Source organism: Crotalus tigris, unplaced genomic scaffold (assembly GCF_016545835.1).
Source record: "Crotalus tigris isolate CLP2741 ecotype Arizona unplaced genomic scaffold, ASM1654583v1 scf7180000019409.675750, whole genome shotgun sequence".
NCBI classification, from domain to species: domain Eukaryota; kingdom Metazoa; phylum Chordata; class Lepidosauria; order Squamata; family Viperidae; genus Crotalus; species Crotalus tigris.
Genome location: NW_024097523.1, coordinates 644,344 through 664,271, shown reverse-complemented (window position 1 = coordinate 664,271; position 19,928 = coordinate 644,344). Strand labels below are relative to the sequence as shown.

At 38.6% G+C, this 19,928-nt stretch overlaps 1 protein-coding gene across 3 annotated transcripts; it reads left to right on the top strand.

Moving 5' to 3' along the window:
- Positions 1 to 3,761: 3,761 nt before the first annotated feature.
- LOC120316545 (protein FAM186A-like) lies at positions 3,762 to 11,776 on the top strand. Of its 3 annotated transcripts, none has more exons than XM_039362267.1 (4): positions 3,762 to 3,946; positions 4,614 to 4,801; positions 6,019 to 6,207; positions 11,461 to 11,776. In XM_039362267.1, exons 1-4 carry the CDS (start codon positions 3,809 to 3,811, stop codon positions 11,513 to 11,515), a joined length of 570 nt encoding a protein of 189 aa, XP_039218201.1. In that variant the 5' UTR covers positions 3,762 to 3,808; the 3' UTR covers positions 11,516 to 11,776. The 3 variants fall into 3 exon arrangements, with proteins under 3 accessions (XP_039218201.1, XP_039218199.1, XP_039218202.1); XM_039362265.1 differs by having other exon boundaries at positions 6,016 to 6,207; XM_039362268.1 differs by lacking the exon at positions 11,461 to 11,776 and adding an exon at positions 6,520 to 6,577 and having other exon boundaries at positions 6,016 to 6,207.
- The last annotated feature ends 8,152 nt before the right edge of the window (positions 11,777 to 19,928 follow it).

Below are 19,928 nucleotides of genomic sequence, written 5' to 3'. Positions count from 1 at the left end.
ATGAGCACTGCCCCCTAAAGCTGACTACGACTAGCAGAGTAAAGCCCACAGGAACTCCTTTATCTTTTTTAAACTTATCCATGACGTAGCAAAATATAGACAAAGATAGCTCATAATGGCATTTAATATATAATAAATTATTTTTTGCAATTTCTGTTATTTCCAAATCATTCCAAAGGGAAATGTCTTTGTTTGTCTCACATCTGGAAAGCATTCTGATGTCTGTGGGCAATCCCCCTGTACAGCTTACTCACGGATGACTATGAGCAGAAACTAACTAAAAAGCTGGTAAAGCTGTCATTCTAAAACTGAACAAATATGACGCCTATATGGAACATTATCTGATTAAACATGGAGTAAACCAGATCCATAGAAGATGGAAATGGTTTTAGGAATAAATCTCCCTGTAGGCTACAGCTGAATTGAAGACATAGTGACATACTGATGTAAATGCTGACTAAGCAGCCATGCAAAAGGTGGAACATTGTTTCAAAATTATGATTGATTATTGAAGCCAGTGACTTATTGTTCCAGTACACTCAATGATCCAAATATGCCCAAATAATTTGCCCAAATTTAGAAAGAGTGTTTTACAGCAGTGTGGACATGCATATGTTTTGAAAATATATTTTTAAACAGGAATCCTTCCAACCTAAATATAAGTCATAAATTATTCATTTCCAGATAAATCACAAATATTTGGATTGGGTACCTATGAGTTGCCAGAATTCTTCTCCAGATGATGAGTTAAAACCCATATACAAAATGTTGTCCAGGTAAAACACTTATAGTTGATTTAGATGCTATTCAGATTAATGAAGCATTATTACATATCTCAAAACATGAATACTAAATAATTGGCTATCACATGCAAACCATTCTTTGTTTTTGTTTTTTAAAGGAAGCCTTATAATATTATAGGAATTAATTAATCCTTGTTCCACCTACAGCCATTTAGACATCACAAAATGCAGAAGTCATGCAAGACTTTGATGGCAATGATTTCTTAGCATTTGCAAATAGGTTAGGAGTTTTGCTAGAATACATATTCTCAATGAAAAGAAAGTTTAATAGTCACATCAGTGCCAGAGAAACTTAGAAAATGCAATATTTGCAAACTTGAAGGTCATAAAGCAGTTTTGCACTATTTCCCAAAATTTGGTATTTATAGGTCTCCGTTTTACACACTGCCATTTGTTACTTTAAAATATAACAAGGTGGAGATATCCCGAGCAATTTATAAACACAATGGAAAACTTTACTCATTTTACAAGCAGTCTACAATTTTTACAAATTATTAGGCAAGCAGAAGGCAAACTACAAAGAATAAAAAGGTTCATTTTATAAATCTCCCAGACTTTGGGAAAATATTACAAGTTTTTAGTTTTAACATTATTCTTGAAGAAAAAAAATAGAAAAAAAATGAAACTTTGGAGAACGTCAATAAGAAGTTTTGTAAACATCATTTTGGAAGAAGATATTACTCATTAAATATCAATGAATGTGTAAGAGGAGGATTTGTATGTATGCCATAAATAGTGGAGAATAATGTTTCTTGTGTATACTGTAAACATGCATTGCATTTACTAAATCCCAGTTGTAACTACTGTATTTTCCGGCGTATAAGGCAACTCGGCGTATAAGATGACCCCCGACTTCAGCGCCGATTTCAATGCGTTAGAAAGTCGTCTTATACGTTGTAAAATATGGTATATGAAGCTATTGCTGGGTTTTTGTTTTAAAAGGTGTGGTTTCTAGTTTCAACATTTTGTTTACTATTCATCAGAGAGCAAGGTCTAAATGTTGAAATAATGTAGGGTGTAACTATTTGCACTTTTCTTTCTCTGTGAAGTACCACACATATTTAAAATTTGTATTTGTATAGTGAAGGACCCTATTCATAATTTGCAAAAGCCTTGACAGGCTTCACTTGTTTATAGGCTTCAACTGTTTTCAGTTATGTTATGTTCCCCTAGCATTAGACAATAAAACCAAGTGTTTTGGAAACAGGACAAAGTGGGTCCAAAAACACTTTGTTTCTTGGGATCAAGCACCTCAGTTACATCAGTTGGATTTGTTATTGTGCCTCTTAATTACTTTAAATGAGGGAAAACAAAAAATATCTACAGTTTGAAAAGCTGTAGTATATTCTTTGCCTAATGGATGCTCTGAAAGTCATTCAGTGCTTTACTCCTCACCAATTCTATTATCAAATAGTCCTGCAATACATTAATACTTTTGAGATTGCAATGCAGAGAATACATTCTATTAATCAAAAAGAGTCTATCTACTGAATAAATATTCATATGATTGGTTTGATAACTAAGTTATGAATGATACATTGCCGGTTGTTAAATAAATATTGCCCAATTTTGTTCTGCCGGGTTATGTATCAGTTGAAAAATACTTTCTTTCCTTGTAGTATCCTAAATTGTTGGCATTTCTGAATTCTGTTTGGTGCACATATTAATACTTTTTAAAACAAAATATACAAGTTTAAAATATTCACAAACGCAGTAATTGCATTTTAATTTCAGGCAATTCCAGATAAAAATTCCTAGTTATTCCTGTTTTTCTCAGTTAATTGCTCCTATATTAGCAGCCAAACATCTGAAAAACTACAGATATTTCTAATTATCAAAATTTTTGTAGATGCCCAATTAAAACAATAGTGAGTAGTTAGCAAAATTGTATATGAGGCAAAAACTTTACAAGAGGACTTTTTAAAATTTGCCTATGATTATGCATAAACTATGCATTTTTTCTTAGAGAAAGTTATTCTTCCTGTACTTTTTTTTTGCTGAAAATTAGTTTTTCCATCTGCATGACTGACTTTTAAGCTTTCCTTTTCAACCACCACAACAAATACTTTCCTCTACCATTTGTTTTCAAATGCAAATACGTTAATGAAAAAGTAGAGTTGGGCATTACTTACTCTTAGATTAATTTTAGTTTTCCTTTTTAAAAAGGTAACTTTTTTACTACATGTGTGATATTTAAATTTTAGATTACAGTGTTTGAAATTGTAGGGACAAAAAACTATTTCTCAATAGGGAAAAGAACCAGTATTATACTCTGACCCCAGCAAACTTATTCAGAAATCTGCCTCATTTATCTCAGTGGAATTTTACTTTACATGTTAACTTCCTGTCACTCTGACTTCTATTGCTGGAATTTGTAAAGGTCTAATGTTTCTTTTACTATTTAAGTACTATAATATAGTACTATAATATAAATGTAATATGAATGGACTACCCACTTTTTCTTCTTAAATTGCCAGAAAAGAATAAAACAGAAAGAAAAACTTGCAGCAATTGTTATAAAGCAATGCATTAGAGATTTTATATACTATTTCAGCAGACTAGGCCAGTGGCATCTATAGGATTCTGCTCCAATACCTGTAGGAAAAGGGCAGGACTGTTGACAAGTTAGCACTGCTTTGATCAGCGTGACACATATACACCCGTGGCGCCTACACACAGAGACCCTAGTACTAATGGGTGGAGCTTCACGGTCCTAAACTGTAAGCAATTATAAAAGTTAGATATTGATACTTGGAAGAAACATATTATTGTTACTATTCTAACATTGAAATATTAAACAGCAATATTGAGCAGCTGAGATATATAGAATTGAGATTCAGAGAAAGAATTATTTATTAAATTTGGTTCAAGTTATTAAAAGCATTAGGTCTAAACTACTTGCAATAAAGAAATACGTACCTACTTTATTCTCACTACTCCTAATTCACAGACATAGCTTAATTCTTCAGTTAGACACTGCGAAAGAAGCAAAAGATAGTGCTAAAATGCAGAATTTGTACAAGATGGTGGATAAAGTGGATGCTTATCAGAAAAGGCTTCTGGACAGCTGGAAAGTTAAGCAGAGTGCTGTAGAGAAGCAGCGCCAGCACTGCCTTACAAAAATGGTTGATCTGTTTGCCCAGGTAAGCCCAAAAGTATGAATTGATAGCATAAAACCTCAGAAATGTTATCTAGGCTAATAATCCACTGCTTTTCAACAGCTCTGGGGAGTTCATAAGCACTCATCAAATTCCCTATCCTCTGGTATTTTGAGACACTTATCATGTCTGCACTTAGTGCTTACACTGTTCCTACCCTGTGTTCATCCTGGCTTGGCTCCAAGGAGTTTATCCTCTCAGGACTGAGATACTTTGGCAGCAGCTTGCAAGGTCAGTCTGGACTGCAGACTGCCACATCCTTCCATTGGTCAATTCCCTGCAACTGTGCCTTTCCACCTTTCTCTTCCAAAAAAAGTCATGGCCAATCACTTTCCTTCCTTTTATGGTTCTTCTATAATATCTATGTATAATTATATGTATATGTATACACACAGACATATTTTATGTACACAAAGAATTTATGTATACAAAATGCAGATATAAGTAATAGTTTTTTAAAATCCTTTACTGCTGTCTATTTCTCATATCTTTTAGACTTACAATTATTATGAATACCATAATATGTTTGGAGGTTGCCAGTTTGGAGATTGCCAATTTTTCACAATGATGGTATGGTAAATCAAAATAATAGGCATTTAATAATCCATAGTGAGGTGCAATAAATTATTGTTTCTTTCTGCCCTTGTTATAGCTCCGTTCGAGTGCCCAACTCCACCTCATCAATCCATGTCCATTGATAGTTAAAGCAGAAGATAGCACAAAGAAGGAGACCTTCCACATGCCTCACATTAGATCTGTCTTCTTGAAGTCCAGGGTTTACAAAAGCCCCCTGGTTAGGGTGAAGAAATCTCAAGATTTCACAGTAACAGCTATGGTCAGGTATGGCTGGAAAAAAAAAACATGGGGAGGGAAGGCTACAATGGGGCAAATCCCTAAGTTATATTCTTCATGTCAGGTAACCTAAATTCCTGTAGGAAATTATTTTTAAAGTTATGTTCAAGCAAAATGTCAAATGCAACCATCAGATGGCTTATTGCAATAATATCAATACCATTTTCATCAAATCATTAAAACACATAAAAGATAGTTGAATCAGTAATAGAACTATGATTTGATCTCCCAAACGTGCTTTGAAGCATGAATATACCACCTGCTTGCAACATTTTAAAAGCATCCATATCTTTTCTGAGGATTGCATGCAAATCTGGAAAATCACAATTGCTGTGATGTAGACAGATGCTATATTTGTGCTCTGGTATGTCCTAAAACAGTGATGGCGAAACTATGGCACACGTACCAGAGGCGGCACTCAGAGCCGTCTCTGTGTCGTGCACTGGTGATGGCGAGGGACTGGCCCCTGCCGCCTTGGCCCCTCCCATCCAGTCTGCCATGACCACAGCGGCCACGCCCACCCGGCACCCAGTGATAAATAAGTGGGTTTGGGGTTGCAGTTTGGGCACTCGGTCTTTAAAAGGTTCGCCATCACTGTCCTAAAATATCTTTGAATCTGAAGCACTGCACAACTGTATTATTTTCTAAAACTCTTTATAAATGGGAAGTGTTAACTTTGTCATAGTCTTTGAAAAATTAATTGTGAATTTTTCTGATGAGACTAAGTTGAAGAGGGTGTTCCAAAATTATTCCCAGATCTTTTAAGAATATAGTTTACTTATTTTAGTCATTGTATTGTTTGAAGTAATTAATGCCCAAAATACATCTTATATAGAAAAGCGTATAGTATAATAGTACTAATAATCCAATTGCTGGGGGGGGGCAGCTGAGAGCTAATGAAGCATCACTTATTACGCTAAGACATAAATTTGTTGGTTTGATTCTGGCTAATAGTGTTGTGTGAATTCAGCCATTATGTTTTGAGAAACATAGTCCATGGCTCATGGTTTACTATATTGTATACATCCACTTAATTTTGTCTTATTCAACAAATCAATCTCCCTATAATTGTTTTTCCTCTCTGCAGAGCTGTTGCCTCATATTAAATATATGAATTGATAGATTTTTTTTAATTAAAATGTATTAAATAGTAGACTGCCCAATATTTTTCCATTTGGATTATAACTGTATTTTCTCTACAGAAGAAAGCCAAGCAGTGAGCAAATAGAATCACTGTGGAAGACAGATATCACAGAACTGAGTTTTCCCCTTGGACCCAAAGTACCTGTGTCTTTTCTGTGGTCTGAGTCCTGTGGCTTTCCAGATATTCCTAGATTTTTGGAATTAGACATTTCTTCTGTTAGGGGGAAGCCCCTTCGACAAATAGAGACTCGGTAAGTGGCCTTGCATTAAGGAATCTCTGTAATGACAGCTAGTAGAAATCATAAAGATGTTAATGCAATGTTTTCTCATATTGATTAAAGAACATCAATCCAGAGCAGCGTCAGCAATTTCTCTGATGTGATGCTTCTGCCATTATCATTCTCAGAATGTTTTTTTGCTTCCATAGATACTTCTGAATGTCCCCTTTTTTAGCAGCCAGTTCTTGAATAACAATGCTTTCCCCTCCTGCCTCTATTTTGTAACAGCTATTTTAGATAGTGGTTTTAAAGATTGGAAGATGATCTCCCCCCCTCTCTTCATAGATACATCCAGATTATCTCTGTGGCATGGGTAGGCAGCCATTGACTCTACATGTTTTTCCCCGTGCATGCCCAGCATCAAACGTAAGCAACAAATGAGTGAAATGGTTTCCTGCCATTCTGAAACAGCCAGCACATACAAAAGAATGATAGCATGACAAGTATACATAAAATCGGGGGGGGGGGGGAGAGAGGAGGAAGACAACATTTTCACATGTATGATGGAAATTTGTCCCATTGCCATGCCCATTGCATCCTCCCACATGTTGGCCTGTGGCCATCAAAAATTGCTTACCTCTGTCTATGATTATCACCCTGGCTGAGAAGGGCAAGCTAGCCCTTAGTTGTTCTATTGACTCTCTATCCAGATCTAAGGCCACAAAGCAGGATCACTCTGACTGCTTCCCACTCTTCCCATGTTCTTACTTTAGTCAAATACTGCCTCCTTTCTGTCAGGGATCCTAGTTGCTTTGAGATAAAGAAATGAAGTAGATCTTCCTGCTCCATTCATGGAATTTTATGGAGTCTACATGTCACTAGCTCATCCTCACATCCTACTTGGCCTTGCATGAAGCAGCTTTCAACAATTCTTAAAGCACACAGTCTCATGACATGACTTCCATCTCTGTCTCTTGCCTCACAAGGCTGCTATTGTGGAAATAAGCAGGAGGGATATTCTGAATGCTGCTTTGAGCTCTCAAACAAAAGATCAGATTTATATCTAAGATGAATCAATGCATAAATTTCATCCCCAGACTGTTATAGAGGGAGCTGATGTTAATGCAGTGTTTCCTCTCTTCTAATGCAAATCTTTTCATACAATCTATAGTGCCCCAGTGACGAGGCTGATGAAACAGTCAAATCATGAATATGTCTAGCTCTGTCTGGCTACAGACACATAACCCTTTCTTACGTTGTTGGGGGCTGCGATCAGTGGCCATTTTGGGCTATGAGCTAGGCAGAGCAAATAGTTTGCATAGCCTTTTCTGAACTATATTGATATCTGAATATTGATCTTCTGAAAGATTAGTGCTTTCCAAACAAACATCGTATTTCTAAGAGATTGGAATACTTGAATCAAAAGCAAACAAATAGAACCCTTGTTGACAGGTTGATGGAAGGTAGGAATGCACTGTTAGCCTTAGACCACACTAGAAAGCAAAGTTTTGAATGATAATATTACTTTTATTATATTATTACGAGAAAGGAATCTTTCCAGTCTGAATATACTTCTTCATTCTCTTTTTTTTTGTGAGATCTAGGGATGGTCAAATCTAAGATGTTTTTCAAATTACATTTCTGTTTTGGACTCATTTTGTTTTATCTCACTGTTGTCTTGGCTGTGTCTCTTCTTCCTGTTCCTCAAGGTTACTTTTAAAGTAACTGGAGATAAACCAGCTGCAAACAAGAGCAAGAAAAGCTTGAAATAGCCCTGAACCTTCCCCAGATTTCTGCCTGTTGGGCCCACCTCTGAGAGTCGTGAACTAACAGTCCTATTATCAATCAACTCGAAGACTAAAATTGATGTTTTTTACTCTTATTATTTATAGGATATTGATTTCCTTGCCAGACCCTATCCTCTTGGCTTGAACTGCAAAAAAAATTAGCTTATGCAGGGCCTGTCAGTTAGCAACTTTTTTGTTTGCTACTTTATCATTATATTAGGGGAGGTTCATCCTGATTGATAATTCTGCTCCATATGAGTTTCATCCTTGACTGACAGCTCTCTCTCTCTCTCTCTCTCTCTCTCTCTCTCTCTCTCTCTCTCTCTCTCTCTCTCTCTCTCTCTCTCTCTCACTCTCTCTCTTTCTCTCTCTCTCTCTCTCTCTGTGTGTGTGTGTCCCTCCCTCCCTCTCACCATAGGACTTATCTGTCTTCCAGGAGAATAATAGTTCTGTAATTCTATAGTAACCCCCGCCAAAAAACCCCCTGGTTGATTGATTGATGGAGGAGAGTAGGCTCCCTAAAAAGTAAAGACACAAGGACAGAAAAGCCTCACTTGTTCCTAAACTACATCTTAAAAAGGAAGGAAGGAAGGAAGGAAGGAAGGAAGGAAGGAAGGAAGGAAGGAAGGAAGGAAGGAAGGAAGGAAGGAAGGAAGATTCCCCTTGTCTCTTAAAGACAGAGTTTCATTTAACTAACCACAGGTTAGGTGAGAAATGGGAAAGATTGTAAAGGCTCTACCCCCTCATCTATTTCTTGCAATTTGCTCAGGTGGTCAAAACAGCTCATATGTGTAAAATACATGATGCATAGGCAGTATCTGTTAGTGGTTGGGAATACTGGATAGGCATGGATGGCCCTAATATGGAACAATATGAAATTAGCTGCAGTTCTGTGCAAAGTAGCCTGTAGATGTCACTATTGAATAGGAGAAATTTACATCAGTTTTTGAAAAGTTCATCACAGTTTAATTTCAACTGACTAACAGAACAGAGTTGGAAGGAGGTTTTCTACTCGAACCCCTTGCTTAGGCAGGAAACCCTATACCATTTCAGACAAATGGCTGTCCAGTCTCTTCTTAAAAGCCACCAGTGATGGAGCACCCACCACTTCTGGAGGCAAGCTGGTCCCCTGATTAGTGAATCTTAGTGTCTATTTTAGTTACATTATACAGAAGCATCTGCAGTGTGCATGAAAGGTGCAGTGATGAAAGCAATGCTGTACCATCGTGATGTAAGCTTGTATATGCATCAGGGCATCCCACATACAATATAATGGGGGCAGAAATGGTATCACAATGGTGCAACACGGTTTTCATTTTTTGACAGAAGCATCTGATCCTGCAGGTACCTTTTGCTTCCTAGACCAGGGGTCCCCAACCGCCGGTCCGTGGACCGGCACCAGGCCGCGGCATGCCAGCAACCGGTCCACACAAACAAGCAAAGCCCCATCCACTGGATGCAGGCAGCACATGAAACCACGCCCCCTCTGATCTACGGAAAAATATTTTTCCACAGAACTGGTCGTTGGTGCCCAAAAGGTTGGGAACCTCTGTCCTAGACTATCCTATCTGAAGTTCATCCACAGACATTACTTCTACTAGGACTCTTAGTGAAGCAAAGTACCATGTTTGTACACATGCACACAAAGAGCTGGGGACAGCCCTTAGAACAGTGGTTCTCAACCTTCCTAGTGCCGTGACCCTTTAATACAGTTCCTCATGTTGTGGTGACCCCCAACCCCCCATCCAGCTGGCCGGGGAGGAGGGGCAGGAAGGCTGCTCCACCGGCTCCACCCAGCCTGGTTGGAGAAGCACCATTCCTCTCCCTCTTTCTCTCTCTCTTTACTCTTTCTCTTTCTCTCTTTCCTCTCTTTCTCTCTTTCTCTTTTTTTCCCTCTCTTTCTCTTTCCTCTCCTCTTTCCTCTTTCTCTTTCTCTCTTTCCTCCCTTTCTCTTTACTCTCTTTTCCTGTTTCTCTCTCTTTCCTCTCTCTCTTTCTTTCCTCCTTCTCTCTTTCCTTTCTCTTTCCTCTCTCTCTTCTTTTTCTCTTTCCTCTCTCTCTCTTCTCTCTCTCCCTCTTTCCTCTCTTTCCCTCTTTCCTCTCTTTTTCTCTTTCCTCTCCCCCTCTTTCTCTCTTTCTCTCTCTTTCTTTTTCTTTCTCTTTCTCTCTCTTTCCTCTCTCTTTCGCCTCCGCTGCGTCCTCAGCTGAACGGGTGGGGAGGGGGAGCAGAATGGGAGGCAGCGGCTCTGGTGGCGGCGGCAGTGGCACGGTTGCATCGTCGGAGGTCCCCGCTGCCCCCGGCCACCGCCCCTGCCGGGACTCCCCGCTGCCCGGCCTCGCTCTCCACCCATCGATGGAGCCACGGTGGGGCTGGTGCCACGCGGCCCCTGCCAGCCCCTCTGGCAACCCAGCTGCTCCCCAGGCACCCCTCTTGTCCCGGAGCCCGCCTGAGCCACCTGGGGGGCAGCAGGAGGAAGAAGGGGGAGGGCAAGGAAGCTGCTACCAGTGCCGGGCCCCAGGAGGAGGCTCTCCTTTCCTACCATTGCTGCATCTCCTTCTTCCTTCCTTGCAGCCTGAACTTCAGCGCACCTTCCAGGCCAGTGGGGCCAATTGTTGGGCTGGCTGGGGATCACAGGGGCTGGTCTCCCTTGGACTGCGGCTTGCGGGAGAGCTGGCCCGCTCAGCAGAGCCTCCAGCGGGCCGCTCCCAGCAGGGATCCCAGGGCTTCCCCGGGTGGCTCCAAGGCCACGAGGTCCTGGCCGTGCTTCTCCCAGGGGGTGGGGCACTCGGGAGCAGGGCCAATCAGGAGCCCTGCAGGAGGTAAGTCCGCCTGAGAGAGAGAGAGAGAGAGAAGGGAAGTGAAAGTGCCTCTCTCTCTCTCTCTCTCTGCAAATGGCGGAGGAGGCCATGCAGAGACGGATGCAGAGCAGTGTCTTGGTTCCTAAGACCATCGGAAATATGTGTTTTCCGATGGTCTTAGGCGACCCCTGTGAAAGGGTCGTTCGGTCCCCAAAGGGGTCGCGACTCACAGGTTGAGAACCGCTGCCTTAGAATAATGTTGTGAGTCTTGCAAAGAACATAACTATCTTAATGCTTTGAGCAGGGATGTGTGGCTCACACTTTGCAATGCATCTCTTTTTAACACATTATATAATTGTATCTGCTGCATTTTGAAACATATTCATGGGCAGGTTGCAACAGGACAAGGAGAAAGCAGAAAAAGTATTAACAAATGACAGCATGCAGTCACAGATTTAAATTGCTGCTATTTTGAAACTTTGAAAAATATAATTCTGTTTTAAAATTAAGTTTTTAAAATGGTTAAATGTTAATTGTACAACTATAATCTATTTTATATCTTTACACCTGTGCATAGTAAATAGCTTCAAAATGTCAAAATTTTGAAAGCAAAATCACATACTTACTGCTTTAAAAATACATAACGTATTTATTAATTTTTTTGTGTTATATATAAACTTGTGTTCTTTTTTCTTTTGCAGGATTCAGAATATTCCCAGATGGAAAATATCTGGATATAATTTTAAGCATTTTTAAATTAAATAATAATTATAATTAGTTTCAATATGTTAAAACAATGTTATAAAAAGGATTGGATAACAATCTACAGTATTTATTGTAGACCTGATCCATTTATATTTTTCTGATATTTGTATTAATTTATTTAACTGAAAGTTTTATTAGTTTAGCTGATACTTTACTCTTCAACAGAGAATCCAAGATACTTAAAAAAAGATTTAGATAAATCAGCTTCATATTATAAAACAACCAACAAATAAAAACCTTTATAAAACATGTGTTTGGCCGTAATCCATGAATTTTAAGGGTTCAAAAGCACAGATGAAAGGTTTGTTACACAGAGCTCTTGACAACTGGTTTTACAAGAAAAGGTGCTGGATTTTTGCTGAGCTAAGGATGTCTCTTTCTGCCCCCTGCCCCTTCCTTCCTGATTTAGTATTATAACCATATAAATCCCATCCAGTAGGGTGAATAATCAAAGATTGTAATCAAACTTTTGAGGAATCAGATAGATAATAATGTCTGCTTTAGGGAATTGAATTACTTCTAGCACTCTCTGTTTCTTTCCATAGTAGCACAAAATGCATTTGGGTTTGTGTTAGCCGGTGGTCTTGCTCCTTGGTGTTGATCTGGCTGTATGATTTAGACCAGTGGACACAGAATGCTAGAAGAGGCTAGTATAAACAGGGTAAGTAAGAAGATCAGTCCAGAAGAATTTGTCTCTTCCTTCTGGAGTTTTTTTGCCTTTTGCATCTGAGCCTGTCTGGGTTTTGGAATTTATGGACCTCCCTCCCTTTCCTACTCCCAAGCTGTAAAAGACTTTTTCCCCCAGATCCAGTTAGAATGAGGGATGCTTTTCAGAAAAACAACTTTTCTGTGGCATGGAACAACTGATGGAAACCAATGCTAACCAATTTACAAATGATAAAAGTCATGACATGGTAACATTCATATGCTTAGTTTACTGAAGTTACAACAGATGTCTTATTATCAGATTTCCTTTAATCAGTTTCTTTTGCCTCCAGACAGACAACTCAAGGAAGGACAAAGTAGTCAGGTTTGTATCAGAGTCTTCCCAGGATTGTTGATTACTGTTTCTTGTATTTGGCTACAGGCACTGATAAAAGAAGCATTTTTCCAATTGATGGGGAAATCTTTCTGAAAAAATCAATTAATGGCAATCTTATGCAGAATTGCCTGGAAATAAGTCTATTGAATCAGTGGGATTTAAACCTTAATCAGCATATTTTAAAATAAAAAACAGTATAGGGGTTGAATTGTACAGTAACTAAAACTAGCCAAAAGACCACTCTTATTTGGTTTCCCCAGTGTGTCTGTTGTCAGTATGACTTCACCTACGTGTTAAGAGCTAGTTGCCTGCAGCAAGTCATACTTCAGCTCTCATCATTTCGCAAGAGCCTTGTTTCTCCACCTACAGGAAACTCCACCTCAGAGGCAGCATATCAGGAATTTGCTTCCTAAAGAGGCCAAAAGTTAAGGATCCTGTCTGCCAAGTCAGGCTGACAAATAGTATGACTAAGTCCTATTGTGCTGGAAGCCTTCAGCAGAGTCTGGTGGGGAGGAGAAACCACAGGCCCAAGGCACTCTCTGGCCTGAGCTGCTTTCAGTATACAGCGGAAATGCCCAGCTGACACAGGGCAATAGTTCATAATTCAGTAACTTGTGCCCCCCCCTAAGTATTTGCCGGCCTTGAGTCAAGGCTTTTCAAGGCTTTTATTTTCTGCTGCTGTAGGCAAATTAAAAGTTGCTGTACTGACAACTTCCTATGTCAAATGCTGAGCAACCTACCAGCCTATTATTATTTTTTATTCTACTCTTTGTCATAATTATTTTCTCATAGTTATTTTCACATCTATCAACTTTGTTTACCTGGTTGGTGCCAGTCCTACTATTTTAATTTAATCCCGCTATTTCAAAAGAGTGCTGTTGCGCCAGTAGCTTCTTTTCCCTCCTTAAGTAAAGTAATACAGCTTCATTTGGTAAGACTGTAGAAAATTAAACATGCTAGACTCAATCACCATTTGCATTTTCCTATCATTTGGGGCGAGCAAGCACATTTGAAATGGAATATGTGTTGCAGATGAAAAAAATATCTATGTACATAAAGTAATAAGCTTAGTCATAAATAATGCTCATTTCCCAGAACACAAGTTTGAGGTCAAGAGGAAGATAATTGCTAGATATTCAAGATAGGCACAGTCTGGAAACTACTAGGAGTTTTGAATTATACTTGAATGTGGTAAGAGTTTTGTAACAGAATCTTGAAAGTCTGTAACATGTCTTCATGTCAACCTATCCATCTCCATTTCTATCAAAACCAGATGGAGTTGTTCCTTTTCACACTTTCTACTTTCCAGGACTCAAATATGTGTAATGGTTTAGAACATTCCTCTTTCTGAGTCATACCAAACATTCCATCACAAACCTAAATCTAAAGAGGATAACAGATTCTGAGTTATAAACATATAAGTTTTTCTTTGAACCTACAGTTTTCTGCTGCAATGTTTGTTTTAAAGAAGAGAAATAAACGGGCCTCAGTGACCAATAACTTGATCAAGCAACTGAATGAAAGGCAGAGATGGGGTTAGGGATACAAATGCCAAATCACATTTTTTTCCCCTACATTTCTTAACAAAATATCCATTACACAAAAAAATTAGCATTTGACATTGCTCACAGTCCTAAGTTTAACAAAAGGCTACCTCAGGGTCAGTTTCAATACTGAATTTTGCTAGAGGTATGGCCCCATAGCTTCCAGGTGCTAATGCCAATTCTGAGTTGAAGGAAAAAAAAGGTCTGTTTGAGGAATTGGCAACCAGTGTATTATTTGGCATGTACTATTCAAGAACCAAAGTCTACCAATTTCTTCCAGTGGTTAATTTTCTATACTTTTTTGTTTTATTCCCGAGTAACTAAATTCAGTTAAGCAGTCAGATGTTTGAAAAGCACTGATGTTGCAGAAAATGTTCATACTTTTTGTGTTGTGTAATGTGTCACCATAGCTACTAAATAAAAACACTTCATAAATTCATTACTGTATACTTTTCATTGCCAAAGAATAGTTGGAATTTCAGGATTAAGGATAGGGTTTTATATTTTTATATGTTTTAGACATGAGCAAAATACGTGGAAAAAGAAATGTTGTTACTACTTTTTAAAGGAGGCCAAATTAAACATATGACCATAAGACAAAGTAATAAGTTGAACATATACAACATACATGCTTATCCAAGTCATCTCCTTCTTTGGTTACTTACTCACTATCATGCAATGCTAGAACATGAAAGGTTACATCACTGGCAGTGGTTAAGAGAACGATATTTTTTGATCTATCTATCTATCTATCTATCTATCTATCTATCTATCTATCTATCTATCTACTGCATATTATGTAGATGAGGCTTTCTTTCCTATTTCTGGTTTTGTTTTTCTTGCCGAAGTGAAAAGAAAACTGGCAGTGATCCAATCAGAGCTGGTGCTATATAAATAGACTTGGGGGGATGTGTGCGTTCATACCTGGTTTTAACCCTTCCAAATGGCCATAGAAATATATATTTTTAGGCCCTATTTTCATGATACCTCTCTGGACTGCAAAAATCTAGACAACCATTAGTAGGCAGAAGATTTTATTCAGATTTTTGGGGTCTAGATATGATAGTCCTATTCTAGGACTTCATGCTAATCATGAGCATCAGATGTGACAGTTAACCTACAGATGTGGGTTTGCATGATACAGTGCTGGGAAGTAGGTGGAGATTTAGTTGACTAGGAAATAAATTTCAGTTTGTTTAGAGCTAAATTAAATTTTAGAGTTAGCTTAGCCTCCACCCTATCTCATCCCCCAGTTAGCCAAGGGTGCAAAAGGAACTAATGCATCCTTGTCTATAATATGGGATAACTTAAATAATATACTGAGATAGGATTGTGCTTCAGATCTGAGAAATTGTAATGCCTCATGCAGCTCCACAATGAGATGCAGTTTGTCATGACCAGCTGCAAGAGCACAACAATGCAACTGTGTTTGTATCCTGTGCATTGTTTGTGAGCATAGACCAAGGAATGAAATCACATCAAGGGCTCACAGGTATTAGTCTGGGCCATGCACATTTCATTTTTGGCTGGGGAAAGCATCAGTATGAACAAAAACATAGATATTGGTAGAAATACTATATTGGAACTCTAGACCTGAACCTCTAGAACAGTGGTTCTCAATCTGTGGGTCGGGACCCCATTTGGGGTCGAACGACCATTTCACGGGGGTTGCCAAACAACACAGGCCGCCATTTTTTTCCCCTTTTCCTTAGCTGTGCTACTCCCTTTTATTCTATTGGCTTTTGAAAGCCAATAGAATAGACTCTCTTGAATAGAGTCTAATTCTATTGGCTTTCAAAAGCCAATAGGAATTGTCCAGGCTGTCTCTGCCCTGCTGAGCCACCAAAAGTCCCATTCTGCAAACGGTGCTGCACCAGTTGAGTAGTCCTCGACTTACGACCGGTTGAGTAGTCCTCGACTTACGACCGGTTGGGGGTCACGGCATTAAAAAGGTTGAGAACCACTGCTCTAGAATTTCCTGATAGGAAAATAACCAGGAGAAGCTGCCTCAAAAATTTATATCTGGCAAATTTAAGCACCAGCCAAATAGTGACTCATGGTCACTCTCCTGAGCAACAAACTCAAGCTCGGTTGAACCCAATGTTTTTGCCAACTGGAAGAAAAGAGTGGTTACAGTTGATGGCAAAAAATAATAATTAAGAAACGGAATCATTTTTAAAAAAAATAAAAGGCCTCTCACAAATGTGGAGGATTGCCAGGAACTTGGTAGACTCCTTCTTAGACAGAAATAGCAAATGTAGAGCAAAACCAGGATATTAATGAACAGCTGTAGGGTTGGTTTGGGTCTACATTACCAGAACAGGGTATGCTTCTTCCCTGGGATCATTTTTATTATTCTCCTCAAATGGGAAAAAAATGCAGGCATAATTAGGTGGAAAAGATCTGAACAAAGAAAAATGCCAAGAAACCTTTTCTCCCTCTCCTTCTGTCTCTCCCCCTCATGCAATTCTTCATAAGTAATACTGACTTTCAGCGAAAAGAATTATTTTTGGAAGTAACTGGGTGCTCTTAAAAAACTGAATACATGTTATCAAATCGCACTGAATTACTAGCATGATGCCAAGAAACAAAATCTATTACAGAGATGGGGCTATCCAGGTGAAGGGTGACTTATTTGTCAGTAATTCCTACTGAATTCTATAGTAAGGTGACCAACCGTCCTCCTTTAGGGAGGACAGTCCTCCTTTTGTAGGTTCTGTCCTCCCTCGAAAAGTGTCCTCCTACATGTCCTCCTTTTCGATATTTGAAGACTAATCTGCAGGGCTTTTTTTTTTCTCATAGAACGCTCAGAACAGCATTCTGGCACCTTTTTTTTGATGGTTTTTTTTTCAACTTTTGCATGAGCTGTGCTACTCCCCCTATTGGCTTTCGAAAGCCAATAGGAATTGCTGCTGAGTGCAATTTTATTTACAATATTTTTTCTTCAATTTATTTGTGTCCTCCTTTTCATTGTAAAAAAGTTGGTCACCTTATTCTATAGGATTTGTCATCCAGTCAAGACACAATTCAGCATGCCTTTCATGCTGCCAGAGGCAGTATATAATTCAGTATATAATTAAATGAAATGTAATAGAATGTCCCTGAGCATTTTAATCATGTTTTCCTCTCTGCTGGGAAAATAGTTTTTCACAACATTAAGCATTTATAAACAACTTTTAGAAGATGACATTATCAGCAAAATAATCACTGCAATCTTTTTCCAATAAAAATTAAAAATCAAACAGGAATAACTTCACCCACAAGTATGTCCTAGGACACTGTCATATACTTTCGCCCACCTAAACTGAAACAACGGCCTTTATGCAATCTTGCAGAGAAAAACAGAAGTGCCATGCCTGAGGCCATTTGTAACTGTCTTAGTTGTACCCATCTCTTCCTCTGAGAGATTTCTTCTCAGAAGATTGAGCCTCTAGGAACAGGGTGTACAGAATGATTTTGCAATAGGAATGTAATAAATCAGAATTTATATTATTGGATCAAAAGGATTCTGAATAGGTGAGCATTTGAAGTGACCAAATTCTATTAAAATAAAAACATTCATAATGATCAAACATAGGTAGTGGTTATTTCATTTTAGACTAACTTAGTCTCATCTAGTCCACTAGTTCAGTAACTGCATTACAATGTCTGGAGTGCATGTGAGGCTCTGGCAGTACAGTAATAGTGCTCTGAACGCATGTTGAGTTAGGACTTTCATAATTCCCGGCATAATTCCCAGCAGTGTGCAGGCGAGCATTATCGTGAACCAACTCCACATCGGAAGGAGTGCCAGAGAAAATCCCACCAAATGTGAAGATGCCAAAGGAGTACTGCTAGTGAAGTTCATGGAGTGTGGTTTGACCATCAATTCAGAAGTCTACTGTGAAAAGTTATGAAAACTCAGACGAGCCATCCCTAACAAGTGTCAGAGCATGCTGACTTCTGGTGTGGTATTGGTTCACAATAACGCTTGCCTGCATAGCACACCACTAGATGCATCCAAGAACTTTAGAAGCAGTTCCGTTGGGATGTTTTTGATCACACACACCCCCTAGCCCAGATTTGGCGCCAAGCGACTACTAAGGAATTTCAGACCTTGTAAGACATTGTGACAAGTGCCTCAATTTAAATGGCAATTATGTCGAAAAGTAATGTAATGTTGTAGTTTTCTAATGTCTGTCATTGATAACCAAATGAGGTTTATTTCTGAATTGCCCCTGTAAGTTCAGTTATTTTATGTATCTATTACACCTGCTGCATTGCAATCTGACTGAATTGAGGGACAGGATGAAAATGGAAAAAAGGATAGAGGTGGGAAAGCCAAGTGAAGATTTGGATATCTTGTCTTCTGGTTCTGTGCTAAATACGAAGATAATGGAAGGAATTATTAGTTGCAACATAGAAGTGCTATTTACAATTAAACTGAAAAGGTAGCACACAAATAACATCCCTCAAGGTTTGTTTACGAAGTCTTTTAAGTTGTCAAGAAATGGGCGGGACCAGTTTCAATTCCCTTATGCCTCATTCAAAAGGAAAGGAATTGTACTCAGTCTTTTATAACTTTAGCTTTAAGCCAAAGGGAATCATTATTTGTCTTTTTATATTCATCTTTTTCCTAATTTTTTTCCCTCACCTATAAGGATTCTCTGTAAAAGGCATATCTCAGGTTATTCATACCTCAAGTAAAGAAGGGTTTGATCAAGAGCATGTTTCAGGAATGACTATCACACTTGCTTCAGCCTGAGCCAACATGGGAAACTGCATATTGCCTGCATGGCAAACCTTCTGTTTGGTGACTCTACTTGACCCTTTGCCATTTCTCTCCCTCCCTCAGATCCAGAACACATCTGGAAGGGACAAAAGAAGAAAACATTCTCCTTAATAGAGAATAAGAATTTTTCTTTTCTTTTTTTTCAAAGAAAAACTTGTTTTTTCTTTCTCTGAATATTTGCTTCCTACTAGGTTGGAGAAAAAAAAAATACAATATGAAGATATCAAAGGTTAAGATCCCTTTCAACCATGGTCATTTAGCAATGTTAATAGCTCAATTAGGTTCATTTAAAAAAAACAACCATCGCTATGATTGTGGTCATAACTGCCTACAATCCAAGCCTATGACGATTCAGTGCTTACAAGTAGTCCTTGATTTTAGACCAGTCATTTGGTGACCGTTCAAAGCTACAACAGATTTCCCTAAGGGTATTTGCAACCTGGATTCAAAGTTCCAATGGCTGCTTCCTCCTGCTGGTGATCACATGACCACACTGTGGGCACTCAGCAACCTGCCCACATTTGCAGCCATTTGCAATGTCCCACATTCACATGACTGCATTTTATGAAGGTTTTGCTGCAAACCAGCATTTACTTCTGGGTTTCTACAAAAATGGCCCAACTGTGGCATTCACTTAACAGCCATGGGGGTGGTTGCTTTATCACTGTAGTGTTCACTTAATGACATTGCAAAAAAAGGTCATAAAATCAGGTTGGTCATGTGGGAGACCCATTTTATGACCATCACAACTTATGATCAGGAAGGGCAGCAGCCTCTATTATGGTCCTAAATTGAGGAACTGCTATACAGTTCAAATACATTTCCAGCTCAATAATCGTACAGTGCATGTTCACACAACACGCAAATCTACAGGTACCTAAGTATGATTTATTAAATTAACTCAATTGCCTGAATTTGTGCAAATCACCAGGCTTTATAACTAACTATACTCCTTAAGTTTCATAACATAATATAAAATAACCAATTGCATTTTGATAGTGAACGCTGTGCATATCCAATTGTTTGAGATAGTCTTAAAAAAAAAAA

Bases quoted from the DNA above. Each gene is read 5' to 3' on its own strand.
- LOC120316545 (XM_039362265.1), top strand. From the start codon at position 3,809: ATGCAGAATTTGTACAAGATGGTGGATAAAGTGGATGCTTATCAGAAA. The intron at 3,947-4,613 runs GTAAGCCCAAAA...CCCTTGTTATAG, and splicing joins TGGTTGATCTGTTTGCCCAG to CTCCGTTCGAGTGCCCAACT. The intron at 6,208-11,460 runs GTAAGTGGCCTT...TTTCTTTTGCAG, and splicing joins CTTCGACAAATAGAGACTCG to GATTCAGAATATTCCCAGAT.